Source organism: Scardinius erythrophthalmus, assembly GCF_964197995.2.
Source record: "Scardinius erythrophthalmus genome assembly, chromosome: 16".
In the NCBI taxonomy this organism is placed as follows: Eukaryota; Metazoa; Chordata; class Actinopteri; order Cypriniformes; family Leuciscidae; genus Scardinius; species Scardinius erythrophthalmus.
Window position 1 is genome coordinate 6,850,309 of NC_138236.1, and position 21,980 is coordinate 6,872,288.

At 35.4% G+C, this 21,980-nt stretch overlaps 1 protein-coding gene across 3 annotated transcripts in view; it reads left to right on the plus strand.

The window, feature by feature from the left end:
* Positions 1-21,980, plus strand: part of rims2a (regulating synaptic membrane exocytosis 2a) — a gene marked incomplete at its 5' end in the record, with an annotated part of 182,173 nt that overhangs the window by 19,742 nt on the left and 140,451 nt on the right. For 2 of the 3 annotated variants that reach the window (XM_081389343.1, XM_081389342.1), the window contains one exon: positions 14,436-14,646. In XM_081389343.1, coding sequence (XP_081245469.1) covers positions 14,436-14,646 — 211 coding nt within the window. Of the gene's footprint in view, positions 1-6,686; positions 6,720-8,705; positions 8,811-14,435; positions 14,647-21,980 lie in introns of all 3 variants that reach the window. The other variant, XM_081389341.1, reaches the window with a different exon arrangement.

The following is a 21,980-nucleotide window of genomic DNA, read 5'->3' on the forward strand; positions in this document are numbered from 1 at the left end:
CAGATACACCCAGGATGGCTTGAGAGTAAATGATGGGATCATTTTCATTTTTGGGTGAACTATTCCTTTAAGGCAGTTTGTGTACTGTGGTTTACGCAAGTGTGTGTGTGTGTGTGTGTGTGTGTGTGTGTGTGTGTGTGTGTGTGTGTGTGTGTGTGTGTTTATTCAGTGGCACTCTGTGGTCTCTCAGATGGTACAGTGCAGGTCATGTTGACCTGGCTCTTTCTGGCATGAGATTACACCATTTCTGCTAAGCTCCTGCTGTGATTATGCCACCTGTTGTGCACACACACGCACACACGCACACACACACACACACACACACACACACACACACACACACACACACACACACACACACACACACACACACACACACACACACACACACACACACAGATTTCCACATTCATAAAAATCAAGTGGTCTCCTACTGTCCCTCCAACTGTCACACACTCATTCACACAATTCTGCAATCTTAAATACAGTAAAAAATACAGTAAAAACAGTAATATTGTGAAATATTATTACAACTTAAAATAACTGTTTCAGAAATCATGTGATTTGGTGCTCAGGAATTTTTTTATATCAATGTTGAAAACAGTTCTGATGCTTAATTTTTTTGTGTGAAAACTGTTATACATTTTTTTTTTGATTAATTGAAAGTTCAAAAGAACAGCATTTTTTTTTAAATAAAAACATTTCAACAACGGTAAAGTCTTTACTGTCATTTTTTTTTTTTTTTCAATTTAATGTGTCCTTGCTGAATAAAAGCACCAAACATTTGATCGGTAGTGTACATTTCATATCTATGTACCCAGGGGGAAAAAATTACTTTTTGCTCCCTATGTCAATTGTCAAGCATACATATTGGCCATTCAACTGTATTTTGCATTATTTATTTATTTTATTAAAAATGGTATTTTACTGTTAATTTTTAAACTGTGCATGTCGCTTGTGGCGTCATAAATAGTCATCACGAAATCAAAATCGACAGTTCTTTTCATGGAATATTGCTTTATTTATAAATTATTTATCTGTGCACATCATTATATTATTAAAATTGTAATGCACATACTGTTTGCATACTGCACAAATACTGTAAAAAGAATGCTACTTTATCAGGTTTAGAAACTGAGAGATAGAGAGAAAACATTACAGTATGGCAGGATTTTTCCTCTAACGTGAGGCTGAAGGCTGTGGATGCTGCTGTGTTTTGGTTGTGATGGCAGAGAGGAGAGCGCGGGCACTGCCAGCCCCACTGACCAGCACAGACTGGCACACTGGCAGCTGTAATTGTGGAGTAATTATGCCCCATGCAGAGATTCAGCTCTGTGTTATGTAACAGGACTTTCCTCTTCTGTGCATCGCTGACAGCAGGAGGCCAGTGTGTCCACACGTATACACACACACGCTTCATACAGAACAGCTGAAAAAGAGGTCAAATGCATTTCTTTATTTCATTTTTTTCTTTGCAGGTCACTTGTTTTTTCGCACATGACTATTTTCTACCTACTGTCTGACTTTTTTTTTCCTACTATGCCTTTGATTGTAAAAGCCTTATGTTGTTATTGGCCTCTTTGCATATGAATGAGCACCAGCACTTTCAGGGGCTGTGGGTCAATGTATATTTTAGTGTTGATTATATACCGTTATAGTTCGTATTAATATTTTGAATTAGCTTTCATTTTTATATTTTCAGTTTTCATTTTTAGTTATTTTTTAGTTATTTTGGGTAACACTTTACAATAAGGTTTCATTTGTTAACATTTGTTAACACGAACTATCAATGAATACTATCAATACCTCTACAGTATTTATTCATCTTAGTTAATGTCAATCTCAACATTTACTAATATGTTTTTAAAATCGAAAGTTGTATCTGTTAACATAAGTTAATGCACTGTGAACTAACATGTACATGAATGTTTTTATTTACTAACTTTAACAAAAGTTTAAAAAATATAAATGCTGTAAAAATATATTTCTCATAGTTAGTTCATGTTAACTAATGCATTAACTAATGAGACCTTATTATAACGTATTACCAAAATTTAATGTACTTTTGTTATTTTTTTTAGCATTTAGGTTCACTTTATTTTTTATTTATTTCCAGTAATTGTAGTACTTTCACTTTAACCAATGCAGCATTTTTCTAATTTTCATTTAATCAAATTTTATTTTATTTCAGCTATAATTCAATTAACAAAAATGTTCTGAGTAGGTTTAGTTGTAGTTAATGATGGCCCTGCCATGGGTTTGATTTCTCATGTTATGGTAAAGCTTGTTGGTTAATGTCATATTTTTGCTTTCATATGCTGCACATTTTGGTAATGCTCACAAAGTGTCTGTATGAATGTGTAATCAGTGTTTCCGCTGCATAAAGGTTAACTCAACAACCTCACGCAATGCCACACTCTCCTAATAACATGGAAAGTATATCAGTATCGCTGACGCTGAGCATGTTCATTTCTGAATGACCTTACATCATTTCTGAAGAGTCCTGTTTTCCATATCATATTCTCTATAATGCTTTTAGGAAGTAAGAAAAACATTTCTATTAAAAGGTGTTGTAAGTGATGTTTTCTCTGCTAGAAATAGCTGAAGAGGTCAGGGTTTAGCTGGTTAGCATGGAACTGTTAGCCCCTGCTAGTAGATGTCATAACTATGCTATCTGCGGGGAAAAAGCATCATTCTTCATTGGTGTCCATTCATATGTAGCCGTGTTTTATGACTAAATAAATGCATGCATAATTAATATAGTGCAATGCATACAGAAATTGTGCTCACTTCTCACCGGATGCATGCTATTTTAATCATGGCCACTGTTTACATGGAGCAAACTCCATTTAGATATTATGTTTGATTTAGACTGTTTAGGATATGTTCAGATTTATTTATTTTATCATGGGTTGCATATTCTGCATGGGTTGCTTTTTTAGCGACATAGGCGTACATGTATGTGACGAAGCTTTCAGAACGGATGCAGGAGAAATGGAGGTGCATCATCTCGCTCTCCACATAAGTGCCCTGTGGAGTTGCGGTGCAGAACTCCTCCGTCGCACAGGAAAATGACCAAGTCTTTGGACGTACCATTTGAATTCCGTATGAATAACTCCGGTATTTCCGCCACTAGTTTTGACGTTACCATTGTGTGTCACATTAAGAGTGATGGAAAATACAGTCTGAAATCTGATTTGAGCATCCAGAGCATCCAGACGGATCTGTAAAAAATCTGTTTCGAATCGCATTTCAAACCACCTCCATATGTGGAGAATACAAAGCAGATTTCACGTGGGTGTTTTTTTTTTTTTTTTTGCTGTCTAGACTTTTAAAAACCCATCTGGATAAAATTTAAATATGCAAACATTTTTATTTTTGCTGGCAGTCTGAATATGGCCCTACATCTTAACCTAACAAACATCTTAACCCAGTTAACAGGGAATGTTCCCACAACTTTCACTGTTTTGTTAAGGTTATGTCGAGATAAAACGTTCGGTAACACTTTAGTTTAGTTTTCTCACTTGTAACTAGTTGCTTGTTAGCATGCATATTACTAGGATATTGGCTGTTTGTTAATACTTATAAAGCACATATTAATGCCTCATTCTGTATGACCATATTTTACATCCCTTGATCAACCACCTTACTAATTATTAATAAGCAGTAATTAGGAGTTATTGAGGCAAAAGTAATAGTTAATAGTTAGTTCATACTGAGAATTGGACCCTAAACTAAAGTGTAACCAAACATTCTTTAAATAACATGTATAGAAAGTTCTTTTATCATCATTGATATCTGATGTGTTCTCATGAAACATTCTTAAAACAACATTCTTGTTTTTTGCACTTGATGAATGTTCATTTTAACCTTCTTGGAATATTACAAATTGTGTTGTAGATGCATTTCCCATTTCGTTTCTACAAAACCGATTCAAACGTAAGGCCACAGATGGAGCTGATGGACGTTAAAGGAGAACTCCGGTCAATTTTAACATTCAGCTCATTTTTTTGTAAATTTTGAGTGCTGTCAGTACAACGACAAAAATCGGTGTTGCCTACACGAGTTTGCGCAGTTAGTTAGTTAGTTACTTACCTATGATCACGCGCGTGAACTCGACAATCGACTACTGTGGACTTCGACCGAAAACAGGAAGTAAATACAGGTATGTGCGCTGGCTGAATTAACATCACTTTTATTAATATCTTTCACATCTACTGCAGTCAGATTCACCCGTGATCACTCTGAAGGAATCACTCACATTAGCTGGGCACTTGTAATGACCTATCAAGGATGTTAAGAGGCTAAAAGCAGGTTTAAAACTTGCCCCATTTAAGTCAACAGGGTGCACATTTTAAAAAGAGGATAACACGGTGTAGGCAACACCGATTTTTGTCGTTGTTCTCTGTACTGACAGCACTCCAAATTTACAAAAAAATGACCGGAGTTCTCCTTTAAGTTGAAAATAAGCATGAATGCTCCTTTAAGAGGACTGTGCTGAGACTCTGATGGTGAGATGTGGGGTGTATTATTTAAAGTGATGAGTCAGCTCTCATTCTATAGCTGTCACATCAATGAGGCCTGTGTCTCCACCTCCACTCAAGAGCGCCGAGATACTGAGAGAATAGAGAGGGATGAGGAGGAGAGAGGACAGTCATTTGAGGTTAAATTAACAGTCTGAGAACAGCTCAGAAAGAGGGTAATTTGGTTAGAACATCACATGCAATACTTGCGAGTCACGGCTTGACTAGTGCAGATTTTCTGCAAGTTATTGTGGCGTTAGCTTCAACCCAATGTGTTACCTAATGTGTGACTGAAATCAGAGGCAGCTTGCTTGCCATCCATGGTATATTTATGATAACGACATAATATATCACATAATAATATATTAATGATGTATAATCCTGCTACACTGAGATTTTGCAGACACTTTTGCAGAGGTTGGCATCTTTTCCTTAATAGAAGACATTTGACCATTAGAGGGCAGTGTCACACTGTTTTACCATTTTGCACAAAATGTTTCAGGAGAAAATCTAACCATATTTAACTTCAGATTCAGATGTTTTTTTCTCCATTAATTCACACAGACAAATGCATAAATGATCTGACAGGGGATAAAGGGGTTCCAGATTTACCTAAACTTGATCTGAAACTGTACACCATGCATTCAGGACAGCATTCATAACAGTTTTATCTTATTTTAGGGGTTCATTAAAGGGATGGTTCGGAGTCATTTCAACCTAGGGTCCTTTGGATCATGACCTCGAGCCAAACAGCCCTAGTAGCCCTTCCATGCCCCCCCCCCCCCCACCACCAGAAGTTAGAACTTATTTAGAGATATCAGCCGAATGAATGGCTTAGTGCAGGCGCTAATGTATCCAAGGTTGTATCTCGTAAATTACCCCACTAATAATGCCCGGAGTGTTACCAAACTTCTACAGTAGTACAAATAGGTTCTGTACTCATAAAACAAGGCACTGGAAAGTGTGTAAGTACATCAGGAGTTTATTTAAATAACACTTGCTGCCTGATGGCTAATGCTACCGCTAACCCGGACGTCGAGGTCACTTCCGTTATTTGGGAAAAGCCCATAAAAGTCCTGACAGAAAGCGATGCATTTTTTATTATTTTTTTCAAAGTTTTGACAACTTAGTGTTAACTAATAATTGTTGCAAACTGGTACTACCAACACAATATTAGTTGTTACACTACATCCTTATGCATCGCTTTCTGTCAGGACTTTTACGTGGTTTTCCCAAATAACGGAAGTGACCTCGACGTCCGGGTTAGCAGTAGCATAAGCCATCAGGCAAGTGTTATTTAAATAAACTCCTGATGTACTTACAAACTTTCCAATGCCTCGTTTTATGAGTACAGAACCTATTTGTACTACTGTAGAAGTTTGGTACCACTCTGGGCATTATTAGTGGGGTAATTTACTAGATACAGCTTCGAGGTCATGGTACAAAGGACCCTAGGTTGAAATTCCTCCAAACCATCCCTTTAACCCTCTTTCCTTGTGGTTTGTATATGCTACTGAAGTTCTTACAGGGTAATGCTGTGGTGGATTTATTCTATTTATGTATTTATATAGTTTTAAGCTCAACACATTGAGTCGGATGGGCTATGTGTCGTGGACGGTGTGTTTTCTTTGTGTGGTCGACTTGTCTGTGGAGGGCAGAAAGATAATTTCCCTGTTTTATTTCTATCATTTGTTTCTTTTTATTTAAAATATTTAAGTGTTCCATGTCTTTGCATGTTTTCTTTTTTTGTGTATACGTTTAAAATGATCATGGCCATATCTATTTGCGTATTTAGTTAGTTTCACATGTAATGGCGGGTGGTTGGTATGATATATATATATATATATATATATATAGTATCAAATCAAAAGATAATATTATATAAGATTTTAGATGTTATATTCCCAACCAATCATGTTAGATTGCCTGTGTTAAAAATTTTTTTTGATTCACAACCGTAAACCTAAAATAATAAAACAGATGTGACAAAATTATAATTGGATGCGTCCTTTGAATCCATATGCTGTCATACCGCCCTGCACATCATATGTGTTGATATTTGTTTGACTGCTTTTCCATGTTTTTGTTTTGATTATGTTAGTCTTGTGTTTTATTTCTGTTGTCATCATGCTCTTTTTTTGACTTTTTTTTATTTATTTTTAGGGTCAAAGAAGATGCAACATCTCAGCCAGTCCAGTAAGTAACACTAAGCGAGGCCTAGACGGATTCTGTGGACTTTCCCCTCATTTTCCGCATTGATTTTGGGGCAAAAGCTGCAGAATATTCTTATTGGTGACTACACAATCATTATCAGATTCACCAAAGCATTTAGTAAACAAACAATATAGCGGCAGAACTTTGTCAGCAGTTCAAATTCTGCAGTTTTTCTCCAGGCAATGATTCTGTGTGGGCTTCTCTTAGCTAGAGACCTCAAGGCTTTGACATTCCCGCGTGTGCGTTTGTTGTGGCTTCCTCTGTGATTGGCAGCTCTTTCCCCCTACTCTCTCTAGTGATTGGCTGCAGTCTGTTATGGCTCTGTTCGAAAAGCTTTTGGCAGCTTCATCCACATGCAGGCTGGATGCACCAGTCCTGCTTTATTTTGCTTGTTTGTCGACTCTGTGAGTTGCACATGGACACTGTTTGATCTCTTTCTCTGTATCTGTGGACAATTGACCGTATCCCGGGCTGATGGATGCAAAATTCATTTCACTCACTCCGGCTTCTTTGCTTCCTTCTCTGGCTGAGTGTCACCTCTTCTTTTTCCCCCCATCTATCAGGACTCCATCTTTGTATTTCTCTTTTTCTTCTTTCTCTAGTCTCACAAAGCCAGATTTTTCACTTTCAGCAAAATCCACTTGTTCTTATTCCAGCCACAAAATGCCCACTTAGTTTTTACCACAATAATAGAACTCTTGTGGGGAAAAAATTGCACAGCATTTTCTGTCCATGACCATTTATATGAGAAATGCCACCTTTATTGATATAATACAGCTTGTTTTAAAGCAGCTTTACAGGGGTAAACAGAAAAAGAATGATTTAATGATGCAAACAGAGTTCAATTCTGCTGTAAAGCTCTAAAAACAAAATAGTGTCATTGTTCAGCTGAGGTCAGTTCAGTGTTGATTCAGTTCAATAATTGTGTAAAGCTCATCAATATGAAATAAATTCAATTCAGCTATAAAGCAGCTCTGCAGAAAACAAGTGATGTCATCATCCAGCTCAGTTCAGGTCTAATCCAGTGCAGTCAAAGCAATAATATTGCTGAAAAAAAAAAAAAAAAAATAGTGTAATAGTTTTTGCACTTTTGTAATTAGACTGTCTTTTTGTCTAAAAGTAATAAATATGATTTCATAGATATAACTAAAAAAAAGAGCAGCATATAAAGTTTTGCTCATGCATTTCTAGTTTACTTACTGCTAAGTGCCAAAACAACAACAAAATAATAATGCCACTAGACTGGACCACTTTTACACATCCAGTGATTTGTTCTTCCTCAGAAATACAAAGTTCTGTTATGAAACTCTAGATGTCGCAGGTCCCTCAATCTGTTTGCAATCACATCATTCTCTATAGGGCACAGCTGATTGGTTCCTGCTGTATCAGTAGCCAATGAGCTCGCTGCTCAACCTTCAAATACTTGGTCTGCATTTTCTGTAGCAGTTGCAGCGTGCTTTATGAAACCCTCCCACTTCCCCAGCTCCACCTGTATAGATCTGCTACGGGTAATTCATGTATGCTATATTGTGCTGCAGCAGAATATCTTACTTGCTCACAGCAGCGAATCTTTGCTTACTATTGGCAGTATAAAGTCCCGTACTTGCTCTGTAGCAGTAGCAGCAATAACAGCATCAGCAGGCCAGACATCAACATTGTGAAATCCATTACCATGCCAAACACTCAGAGAGTTGACATGACAGAAAAGTTTATAGCAACCTGGTACATTCCAAACACGATTATTTTCCCAGAAAGGATTAAAAAAGTGAGACGGCCCTGTCTTTCTCTCTCTCTTTCTTTCTCTCTGTCCTAGTAGCTCTTGTAGCTGTACATGCTGTACCCTTTATGTGTGTTCCCTATGAATGTAGCTGCACTGCTGCAGTTGTTGTCATGATATTGGGGCGTATGTCGACTGGAAGCAGGCTTGCTGACCTGATATTGAGTTGCGCTGTCTGCTTGTTCATACAGGTGGTTTCCCTTTAGCGGAATCACTGATCTGGTTAATAACGTTCTCCAGCCCCAAACAAAGTCCCAAAACCAACCGCAAACAGAGCCTCCAAAGGAGCCGGAGACGTAAGTAAGACTGAATGGATTCATCTTTGCCCTCAAAAAGCTATATTGCCCAGAAAACCTTGAATTATGTGCCATTTCTGTGGATATGACTCACCTTTCACTGACAGTGCTGAAATTTATCAAAATTAATCATCAGTTCATCAAAATCTTTAATGTAATTAATTAAATGGTTTGCTGATCAATTAATCACTTAATTCATTATCCATAAAAATGAGCTGTTAACACTTTTTTTTTGAACTAACAACTTCTTTTACAGCATTTATTAATTTAGCTGGTAATTAATATTTTTTTTAGAGTAACTTAACCAACACTGTTAGTGTTGTATATAAATATAAATATACAGAGCTATCAAGGGAACTAAATGAACAACAGGCGAAAGTAATCAGTAACTAAGGAAACTAACTAGGGCACGACAAAGACTAAACTGAAAGGGTAAACATGAAACAAAAGACACATGAACAAAAACTAAAGACATAACCCTGACATTTACATTAAAAACTTTAATAATTTAATTTTACATTAGATGTTAAATACACCAGTGTTTTACATAAATTGTTCTACAGTCTATACAGTTTTTAATGCAATTACATCAGAAGTAACTGTAATTAAATTACAGAAAAATTAAGAGTAATCCCTATATGTGTTTATGTATATATATATGCATTTGTGTGTGTGTGTGTATATATATATATATATATATATATATATATATATATATATATATACACATACACATATATATTATATAAACACAAACCTTTATGTTAGATGCGATTAATCACGATTCATCGATTTGACAGCCCTAATATATATAACAATAGTATTCGATTCATGATGCATTATGCATTAACTCTTGTTAAGTGAATTTTTAAATGAGGTTAATTTAATTCTATTTTATTTCAATGAGAAATTAAAACTTTGAATATCTTAAGTTGCTCAGATGACTTCAAAAATGACTTGTATACAGGTCAGTGGGCATGAGAAATTTAGTTATTTTTATTATGTTTTTCTTTACAATTAATTATGCTAAATGAATGTGATAAAACCCTAAATAAATGTAATGACAGTCCTTATTGCACTATTAGTTTTATCTTAAATAATAGCACGTTTTAATCAGTATGGTCCATCAATTCGATTTGATTACGAGATCTGCATTAGAGACCTGCATTAAGCATGGGTTTTGTATTACACTGAAGTCAACTACAAATTTATTAGTAGCTTAAACAGGTAAAGCGCAGGTCTTCAGGTGGCCACGGTGTCACTCATAAAGGGAGTCCGTATCAGTGTACTGGCTCGTGTTTCTTTGACTTCTCTATCTGCTGTGTGTCAGATGAGACGTGAAGAATGGCGTATGGTTATATTATGGGTTATGCTCTCCAGCTGTCTGTAATGCTACCTGAGCCAGCGCACCTGTCAGACCTCTGGAGCTCCTCCAGCCTTCCCATCATCCACCTGACTGCTGTCTGGAGCCCGGCTGCATATGCGAGGATAGATGCTGGTGTTAAATTGAAAATTTGTCGTCATGTCAATTCAAACACATACAGTATGATCTTTCTTTCTGACAGGAGACTGTCTCGTGTCACTGACTAGAATATAATATTGCGTTTTGTTAAAGGGTATGTGACGTGTATCTGAGAGCGGAGCATGGGGTCAGACAGTGAGTGGTACTGTATATCCACATGTTCTGAGGGTAAGAGGGCAGAGGTCAAGGGGTCGTTGAAAGCAGACCTGCTCATTGGTGTGACCTGATCTAGAGGGGTGAAAAGTCACTGTCTTAAACAGAAATGATGTCTGGTGGAGTTCAGGGTTGTTAGAAAAGTTAGAACCTGTTGGTAAAAATACTGTTTTTTTTCATTGAAGGTCAGTAAAAAACAATGTTATAGTTTATTTATACAATGTTACGGTTTGAATAACATTTTTTAATTAACCTTTACTTTTATATTATATATTTTTGTTATGTGCTTCTGCCTTTTTTTTAAATATTACTCTTTAGGTTAAATTTTTTATTTGTTTTATTTTGTATTTTATTTTATTCATTTACAGTTAGTGATTTCAGTCCTTCAACTTAAACTTATTTCATTGAGTTGCCAATGCAGTGTTTTGTTTTGTTTTGTTTTATTTTATTTTATTTTATTTTATTTTATTTTATTTTATTTTATTTTATTTTATTTTATTTTATTTTATTTTATTTATTTTATTTTATTTTATTTTATTTTATTTTATTATTGCAGCTAACAATGATCAAAACCCTGGTCAAAACCCTGGTCAATTTTATTTATTATTATTATTATTATTTACAGTTAGTAATTTTTGTGCTTCAACTTAAACTAAACTTATTTCAGTGAGTTGCCTATTTTAATTTTTATAATTTTTTTTTTTTTTTTTTTTTTGCAGCTATCAATGTTATTAATAGTTTTAGTTCACAATACTAACCCTGGTCAAAACTAGCAGCTTATTCTGTCTGACATGTATCATCAGTATTTTTATTATAGTAGAAGAATAGTATACTAGTACCAGTGACCAATATTTTGTAGGGCTCTTAAAAGTGTGAAACGGGCTAAATAAGCCATTGTGATAAATGGGAAGGCTAATGGCTAGCTTTCTCCAGGTATAGACTTGGTGGACATAACTGGGAACGCCCACAAAAACTTTGTAAAATGCAAATGCTGATCTGTCGAGTAGCAGAAGTCATTCTACGTAGGCCATACTGAGTTAACGCCATTCTTTTCAGTGAGTGGGAAAGGATTGGTTTCCCCCACGCCGACTCCGCCCCAAGCCACACCCCCAGCTATGACACGACACCGACCAAGTCTATTATAGAAGTCTATTATTGTGAATCAAGCATGGTTTGTCAATTTTTTTTATTTTTTTTTTTACAATTTTGTTTATGCTGAAGTCAAAATGACAAAAGTTCAGTGAAATTTGTGTTCATTAAATTTACAGGAAACAAACTCCTTAGCATTAAGTATTCAAAGTCTCCTGTCAGAGCTAGTGATTGGCGTGAGAATGCTCATGTTTGGTGGGAGGTGGCCAGCAGGGGAATTCTGGGTAACACCCAGGCGTTCTGCCGTAGTAAAGAGATCAGTGTGCTCAATAATTCAGCCTGCTGATGAATGTTGCAGGGGCAGATGTGGGACCAAACCTCCTCTAATAGGCAGCTTATGGCGTTAGCCCCCAGTGTTTGGTTTCCACGACTACGGCTGATTGACAGGCGACATACAAAATGCATGTGCATCATGCATGCATTCAGCTAGCGTTTCAGGGTCTGTCTCAAGCCTTTGACCCCCTCCGCTCTCTTATGGTAATGAGTGGGTACATGATTAAACGTCACCCTAAAATAAAAGTCCCTCAAGCTGATCTGCTAGCTCAAGATCAAGTTGATATGTATCTGAATATATTGATAAATGATCAGGTTTTGTAGTGGGAACTGTGGTGCAGCAGTTATCGCATAAGCTACTGTAGTTCATAATTACTGACATGTCTACAGCAGTGTATATGAGGTGATGCACGTGAGCCTGATGTGTTATCTTTGTCATCTGGATTGAAAGCGTTCAGCCACAAATAGTTTCTAGGCTGCACATGATGCTTTAATTGCTGATGAAGTAAAGCGAAGAACAGAAAGTTCTCGTCAGTGTTGAGTGTCTGTCTGACACCTATAGAGAGTTTAATCAGAGCTTCATGACAAACAACAAAACACCATTATATTGATTCTACAGATATTTCATTGTGAATGTGGCTTTTCTTTTAGAAAAATATGTCTTATTAAAAACATATTAAAAATTAAAAACATTTTATGATATTGTATATGGTTAAAAAAAAAAAAAAAAAAAAAAAAAAAAAAAAAAATATATATATATATACACACACGCTACCGTTCAAAAGTTTGGGGTCAGTAAGATTTTTTATGTTTTTAAAAGAAGTATCTTCTGCTCACCAAGGCTGCATTTATTTGATTAAAAATACAAACAAAAACAGTGATATTGTGAAATATTATTCCAATTTAAAACAGCTGTTTTCTATGTGAATATACAGTAAAGTGTAATTTATTCCTGTGATCAAAGCTGAATTTTCAGCATCATTACTCCAGTCTTCAGTGCCACATGATCCTTCAGAAATCATTCTAATATGATGATTTGATGCTCAAGAAACATTCATTATTATTATCAATGTTGAAAGCAGTTGTGTACAATTTTTTTTTTTCAAAAATTCTTTGATGAATAGAAAGTTCAAAAGAACAGTTTTTTTTTTTCATGTAGGAAATTATTTTAAAATACTTTTTGAAAAGTACGGGATCGGTGCATTTTGTTTTTTAAAGTCTCCAATGGTCACCAAGGCTGCATTTGTCAAAATATGTTGTGAAATATTATTACAACTAAAAATAACTGTTTTTGATTTGAATATATTTTAAGATATAATTTTTTCCTGTGATGGTAAAGCTGAATTCTTTAGTGTCATGTGACCCTTTAGAAACATTCTAATATGCTGATTTGCTGCTCAAGAAATATTTCTTACAATAATCAATGTTGAAAACAGTTATGCTGCTTCATATATTAAAGGATTTATTTGAAATATAAACCTTTTGCAACATTATACATGTATTTATACTGTCCATTAAATGAACCCTAGCTGAATAAAAATGTTAATTTAAAAATAAAATGTCTGAAATAATTGTTTTGGACTTTTTAAACTTTTTGTCATGTTAGTTTTATAGCTCATATTTAACTGTATGCCACTAATTGTCTCACTTGTGTCTTGTGTTTATATATATTAGCATTTTAGGATAAATAACTAAAATAAGTTGATATTTGAATGAAACAAGTCTCATGAGCTATGAAAGAGCAATGTGTCCTGTTTCTTATAATGTTTAAAGGGTTAGTTTACCCAAAAAGAAAATTCTGTCATTAATTACTCGCCCTAATGTCGTTCCAAAACTGTAAGACTTTCGTTCATCTTCAGAAAACAAATGAAGATCTTTTTAATGAAATCTGAGAGCTTTCTGTCCCTCCATTGACAGATACGCAACTACCACTTTGACACTTCAAAAAGTTCATAAAGAGATCGTAAAACTAATCCATATGAATTGAGTGGTTCAGTAAATTTTCTGAAGAGACTCCATCGCTTTATGATGAACAGATTGAATTTAGGCTTTTATTCACATATAAACATCCATCAACTCACACATCAGTTGAGGTAACGGAAGCTCAAGCATGTTTGCTTGACGTGAGAACCAATGAGGTTCATTCTCGTGTTACACATCACGTTTGAGCTTCTGTTTATGTTCACTGATCACTGTTTAAATGTGAAGAAAAGCCTAAATTAAATCTGTTCATCATATAAAGCGATCAAGTCTCTTCAGAATATTTTGACTAAACCACTCAATTCATCTGGATTAGTTTATGATCTCTTTATGAATGTTTTGAAGCGTCAAAGTGTAATTTGCGTAGCTGTCAATGGAGGGGCAGAAAGCTCTCAGATTTCATTAAAAAGATAAAGACAGTCTTACGGGGTTGGAACGACATGAGGGTGAGTATGACAGAATTTTCTAATTCTGGGTGAACTAACAACTTTAAACTTGTTACATGTTTTCTTGCCGTGTTCTGATTGGCTGTGTTCTGTTCCCCGCAGGAAATTGCACCAGCAATTTGAAATGTATAAGGATCAGGTAAAGAAGATGGGGGATGAGGCACAGACCACCCAGGAGCAGAAGACTGACGCCCCCATCTGCGGAATCTGCCATAAAACCAAGTTTGCCGACGGCTGTGGCCACCTCTGTTCTTATTGCCAAACCAAGTTCTGTGCTCGCTGTGGAGGAAGAGTTTCACTACGCTCGAATAAGGTACAGCGTAACACAGACGTACACACAAGCACTGATAGTGTAGAGATGTGTTCAGAATAGAATACTAGTTGCTCACCACATACTGTGCACTTTGCGCCATACACTGCCTAGTATTTTATATAAATAACTTGTGAAGTGAGAAACGTTGCTAACGGTAGTATGCTACAATGATGCAACATGACCTTATTAGGCTGCATGTTTAACCAGCGAGTGGTGTCTCGTTATCACCTTAGAAAAATACATGGTTATTTTGCATTTTTAACTCTGTAAAGCTTGACATATGTGATGATAGTCAGAATTTTTTAACATTTTCAAGTTTATTGAACATTTTGATTTTTTTGTAGAGCATCATATTTGATACGTCTGGCTTTTATGGCTTATATGTGACCCTGGATCACAAAACCAGTCACAAGTCGCACGGGTATATTTGTGGCAATAGCCAACAATACATTGTACGGGTCAGAATTATCGATTTTTCTTTTATGCCAAAAATCATTTGGATATTAAGTAAAGATCATGTTCCATGAAGATATTTTGTAAATTTCCCACCGTAAATATTTAAAACATTTATTTTTATGAGTGAATGCAGCACAATCATGAACATAAATGGACAACTTTAAAGGCGATTTTCTCAATGTTTCGATTTTTTTGCACCCTCAGATTCCAGATCTTCAAATAGTTGTATATCGGCCAAATATTGTCCTATCCTAACAAACCATACACCAATGGAAAGCTTATTTATTCCCCATGTGACTGGTTTTGTGGTCCAGGGTCACATATAGTATGATAGAGGAGAATTGGAAGCTCACACTCGAGGAGGAAAAACATCTCAATTTTATGCTGTGTTCACGGCATGTCGTAATTAAAATAGCTCTCTGTATGTTTCCGGCGGGACTTTGCTGTCATACACCGATTGGAGTCGAACACGCCTTAAATCTGGTAACAGCGGCCACATGGTACCAATTGTTGCTCCCAGAAAAATTGAAAACCAGAAAAAGTTTACAAGTTGTAATTACAAATTCAACAAGCACGTGAAGGCTTTTTTTACAGTTCAGGGCTGCATTTCTCAAAGGCATCGTGAGCTAAGTTGATCTTAGAGACCATTGGTGGCAATGGCTCTGTGCGATCTATAGGCTTACGATACTTTTGGGAAACCGCATCCCAGAATCGTTACAGTCGGGGGCGGTTCTAGGATTGGATCTTCAGGTGAGAATGTGTAGCGAGAGACTATTGCCTAAGTGTAAATTGTAAATTCGCACCACTATATTATAAGAAGTCAAAAGTACCCTACTATTACTTAAATTGGCTCCAAGTCAATACAATAACTTTATAACCTATACAATGATACCAGTGTTTCTGCAGTACAGTTCAAATCGGTACACATTTAGGCTACTGTTTGACTAACAGAAATTTGTCATCATATTATTATTAACAAGTATTAAAGTTGAAATGAATGAATTTGAATGAAGTTACTTTCACAGTGGCTTGCACTTGGATGGCTTAAAATCACTTGAATTTTTAGAATGATAAGACTTAAAAGATTAGTTCACTCCACAATTACAGATTCCTGATAATTTACTCACCCCCATGTCATCCGAGATGTTCATGTCTTTCTTTCTTCAGTCGAAAAGAAATGAAGGTTTTTGAGGAAAACGTTCCAGGGATTTTTCTCCATATAGTGGACTTCAATGAGAACCAACAGGTTGAAGGTCTAAATTGCAGTTTCAATGCAGCTTCAAAGGGCTCTACACGATCCCAGCCAGGGAATAAGGGTCTTGTATAGTGAAACGATTGGTCATTTTTGAAAAAAATTATACTTTTTAACCACAAATGCTTATCTTGCGCTAGCTCTGCGATGCACGTCCACGACTTCACGCATTGCGTAGTCACGTTGTGACGTAGGGGGACGTAGGCTTAGGATCAAGCCAGTGTTTAAAAAGAGAATGTGCAAAGACTAAGTCAAATGCCCTTTACAAAAAAAAAGTTACAAAGTTACAAAGTTGGAGGAGAAAATGAGATGGAGTTTTTTGTGCTTTCGCCTACGTGACTTTTCCAACGTGATTACGTAATGCGTGAAGTCGTGGACGTGCAAGACGTGCATTTGTGGTTAAAAAATATATACATTTTTATTGTTTTTTTTTAGAAAATGACCGATCGTTTCGCTAGATAAGACCCTTATTCCGGAGGAGCTCTTTGAAGCTGCGTTGAAATGCAATTTGGACCTTCAACCCGTTGGTTCCCGTTGAAGTCCACTATATGGAGAAAAATCCTGGAATGTTTTCCTAAAAACCTTAATTTCTTTTCGACTGAAAATGAAAGACATGAACATCTTGGATGACATTGGGGAGAGTAAATTATCAGGAAGTTTTAATTCTGGAGTGGACTAATCCTTTAAAAAATGTGAAAATTATAAACTTTCTTGAAGCAATACTGGCCCATTCTTTCAGATAGGTGATTGTAGTTTTAGGGGGTTTGAGGCGACAGACAGTGGGGCTAAAGCCCCCCTAAAAACGGTCTATAACCGCCCCTAGTTACGGTAATTATGACATGGCATGAACGCAACTTTATAGACCATTTGGAAGAGGACGTCACAGTCACTGCAGTGCACTATGGTGGCAGAAAAACAAATGGCAGTGATAACAAGTGGAGGAAAATGGACAAGAAAAAAAAAATGTCTTCATTTTTATAGCTTCTATAGACCTTATGTAGACCCGCCTCTGTTCAGCACAGCGCTCATTATGTTCTATATGGTTTGTATTTCCACAGCATGAAGATAAGATCTAATGGATTAATGAATGAACCCCTCCTTTTAAAATCTTCCCCGTCTACTGACATTAATGACATCTGCTTCAAACATTACAATGCTTTTAACTTTCGTTAACTCTAAAATAAGTAAATCCACTTCACCAGCTAATTACTCTTCAACAGTGATGTCATAGAAATATACAGAGCTACCACAAAAATGGAAGTTCAAACTGAAAATTTAAAGATGGCCGCGCCCTTGTTCTCTGAACCATAAGGTCTATAGACGTCTACTGTAGAACTGCCACTTTCTGCCACCAGGTAAGCTCCGCCCACAAAACTCTTCATCACCAAAATGGTGATCTATTCAGAAGCTCAAACTGAGCAAAAATATGTAATTTGGTGTGATATATGATACAATCATAAGTCAAGATGGTGTTAAAAACTGCATTTGATATCATTTTGAAAATGGAAGGTCAAGCTGTGTGCATTGCATTGTGGGATACAGTATTCATGAGTTTCGGTAGTATACTGCACAGAAAATGTGCATACTGTACTTAGTATGCATACTGCAAAAATAGTGTGAGTAGCATTCTCAGTATATACAATATTTACAGGAGAGATAAAGGGTTTTTAAGAAATGTGACTGTTGTTTATTTATGCTAAAAGTTATGTTTTAGTGTTCAAATAAATGGAACTTATGAATGCATAATCTTTTACTTATGAAATTTCATACAGAAATCAGTCAGCTCATTGTAACACGTCTGATCTTTCCTCCTGTGGAAGAGTTCTTTTCTCCCTGTCTGCTGAGGATTGAGCGGTGAACACAATGGCCACTAGAGGGTGATACTCCCTCTGTTTTGACCGAGGCGATGGACGTATCAGGACAGAAACTTCTTATCTAACCTTTTGATGTCTCTCTCCCAGCGCAGTCTTGGTGCTTTTAAATGACTTTGCTCAGAGTAATAAGCGGCGATGTGATTCGCTGCTGTAGTACATGAACATCTCTTTATGTGTGTCTGAATGTCACTCAGTTGTTCTCCCCTCTTCTTTTCCCCCCTTGTCTTTTTCTCTTGCTTTTCCTCCCTCTGTGGAATTGCAACAGGAGGATAAAGTGGTCAGAATCCTTTTTTTCTTGTCTATGTTTTGATATTCAGTTTAGATAATTTCACATTAAAGGTGCTGTAAGCGATTACTTTTATTATCTAAATATAAATGTATAGTCTTCTTTGGAGTAGCACACATAAAACGAGCCTTGCAAAAGTAGAAAGGACATTGAAGGCTCTTTTTTTAGCCAACCAGAAACAATCTTTGCTTGATTACTCTACATATCTTTTTAGGGTGGGTTTTTGGAGAGTGTGTGCGTGTGGTTAAAGTTACACTGTAAAAAAAAAAAAAAAAAAAATGCACAGTGATGATGTACATTTTTTTTAAAAGCAGAATGGGATGACATTTGGCGACCATTTATGTCTTTTACTTAAGCATCATTTTTAACAATTTTTATACAATATACTTTTATTACAAAAGTAAATGAATTATATATATATATATATATATATATATAGAATTCATATACTTTTGGAATAAAAGTATGTATGTTACTGTCACTAGCAGTTAAGAGTTCCCTTTTTTATTTAAAATTTTTGTATATTCATTTTATTTTTGATATATATTCATATATTTTTTTTGTCAATTTTGACAGTGAAAGCAAAATGTTAGCAAAATGGCTGAAATCGCTTACAGAACCTGAACTAAATGAGAAATGGTTTTAATTCACATGGTCAACTGGTCGATGACATTGTATCACCCCTCATTTCAACATCAGCACCTTTTCATATAGTTTTACAAGGGAAAAACACATCAACAGCTTTGTATGAAACAACTTTGTGAATGCTTTCAATCTTGTTGTGGTTATTACAAAAAGGAAAATCGTGTTATCATGTTTCCATATTTCCTCGAATTTGATAACATCACTAAGATATTTTTTGTTTTATTTATCTTTTGCTTAAATCGCCTGCTTCATGTTTCGCATGAGAAAACAACCTCAGTAATCTAACATTCTGTATATTCCTTTTATAGTTTCAGAATTTCAGTTTTTATTAACAAAGTTGATCCTTAAATGAGAACTCCCTGAGCAATTAAACAGCGACCTCTTTATTGTGTGTGTTGTTTTGTCTGCATGAGTACAGTGTAGTAAAAGTGTTGCGTCCGGGTCCAGGCTGGCCGGCAGCGCAGCTCTTTGTGCAGAAGGACAATAGAAATGCTCTCGTGTTCCCTTGAGCACAGATGGTGATGCAGCAGGTTCACGTGGAGTGTTACCTGTCACACACCATCCCGCTTTAGAGTTATGGCGATCCCTATGCATCTCACTCACACAAACCTGTGGGTCTAACTCGTCTTGATAAAGCCCAGTAATATGGAAGTATATGGGTGAATCTCATGGAAACATGCCCAGGTCATTCGAAATCTTGGAAAAATAAAAGATATTTAAATATATTTATGTTTTGCATAAAGAAAAGGCTGTTCATTATCATAATGTGTCTATATACAGTATATATATCCAATTATGTTAATTATATTATATAAAAAAATACAATTATGTTTTCCATAAAGTAAACGAAGGAAATTCATTATCATAATGTGTCCAGATGTATAAATATAAAATTCAAAAATATAAAATGACATTTTCCATAAAAAAATGAATGTTTCCAGATGTATAAATATAAAATTAAAAATCTATTAGTTTTCCATAAAAAATGAAGGCTATTCATTACCATAATGTGTCAAGATGTATAAATATAAAATATAACATTTAAAATATATATATATATGTTTTCCATAAAGTAAACGGCTATTCATTACCATAATGTAAAAATATAATATAAAATTACATTTTCCATAAAAAAATGAAAGCTACTCATTACCATAACGTTTCCAGATGTATAAAATATAAAATCTATTAATTAGTTTTCCATAAAAAAGGCTATTCATTACCATATGATGTGCCATTACCTCAAGATGTGTAAATATAAAACATAAAAAATAAAAATAAAATAAAAATAATATATATATATATATATATATATATGTTTTCCATAAAGTAAACTGTCATTCATTACCATAAAGTGTCCTTATGTAAATGTGAAATTTAAAAAAATATATACAATTATGTTTTCCATAAAATGAAAGCTGTTCATTTCCATAATGAATATAGCTAAAAAATCTGAGTACAGTTTGAGACAATATTGTGATCTATTCTGAGACTCTAAAGGGGATATGTGTTGTTATTGGGGTGTTTTTCTCAGTATAAAAATCTGAGAAGCAGAAGGTAAAAGTCTCAGTTTGTTTAATCTAATAGGACTAATTGGAGAAAAAAAGAGATATTAAGGAGATTTAATTTCCTTCAGTTTCCTGAATTGAGTGACATCTCCCAGTCATTTTTCCATGGGTGTTCAGTCTCTCTTCCTTACTGCTAGTTTGTAACATTGGTAGAGTATGTTGTTTTCATATTTCTTTTATTTACCTCTGTTGTCTCAGTCTTAGATGTTTGCCTGATATTTGGGCTCTGGGTTCTCTGCTCCGTAGTTCTGTTTCCTTTCGTTTTCCGGTACTGGAGATCTGTTGTACTGTATCTCAGCATTGGCAGGGCCGTGTCGAGCTTTTATCCGGTTGCCCAGCAGAGGATTGAATTGCTGGACGATTCTTAGTGACTGGATTCTGTTTCTGCCCTCTGTGGTTTACTCCATTAAGACCGTGATACACCAAGCTGACGTAAGAACCGGCGACGACGAAAGCCTAGCATGTGCGTTCTGCGCCTGTATCGACTGTCTATACCAGCAGGTATCAATAGTCTGTATTCATCATTCAAAAGAGAAACTAAAACTATAGGACTGAAGAAATACAAACCATAAACAAAGCAGCGCTTGCTTACCATTTGAATATCAATCATTCTGATAATAACTGAAGGCTGTTTACGCTCGTTCCGTTCTGCTTAGACGGTACAAAAGTATATGGTTGTTGATGTTGCCGCTTTGACAGTTTTGGACTTTAAAATTAAAAGCATTTACTTATCGGTGCCATTGTAGCAAAACTAAAACCATTAACAGATGATTTGCTTACTGAATTAAAGATGAAATAAACTGAAATGTAAATATAAATTAAAAATGTACACTTGAAAATTAGAAATATGGCAAGTTACTGAAGTTAAATAAAGTTACTGGAAAAAAAGTACTTTTATTTGAAGTACTAAAATAACTCAAACTGAAATAGAAACAAATTAAAGCTAAATAGAAATAATAAAAAAATTACCAAAGTGCATATTAAAATACATTGAAAATAAAAAAATTGTGATTGTACATAATTTAAAACAGATTTGTCAAATGTTTTATTCATTTCTAAATAATTTTTAGTGGCAGTGAAGTTAGATATCTTGGCTATCATTTCCCATCTTCATCATGCAGATTTTGGATGGATATTTATTCCGTCAGTCGTAGTGGATGCAGACATTGCCTCATGTTTGTCGCCAGATCTCGACTCAGCTGCGCTATCATGTTCCAGTGTGTGATGTCCGACAGCTCCCCTCGCTGCACGAG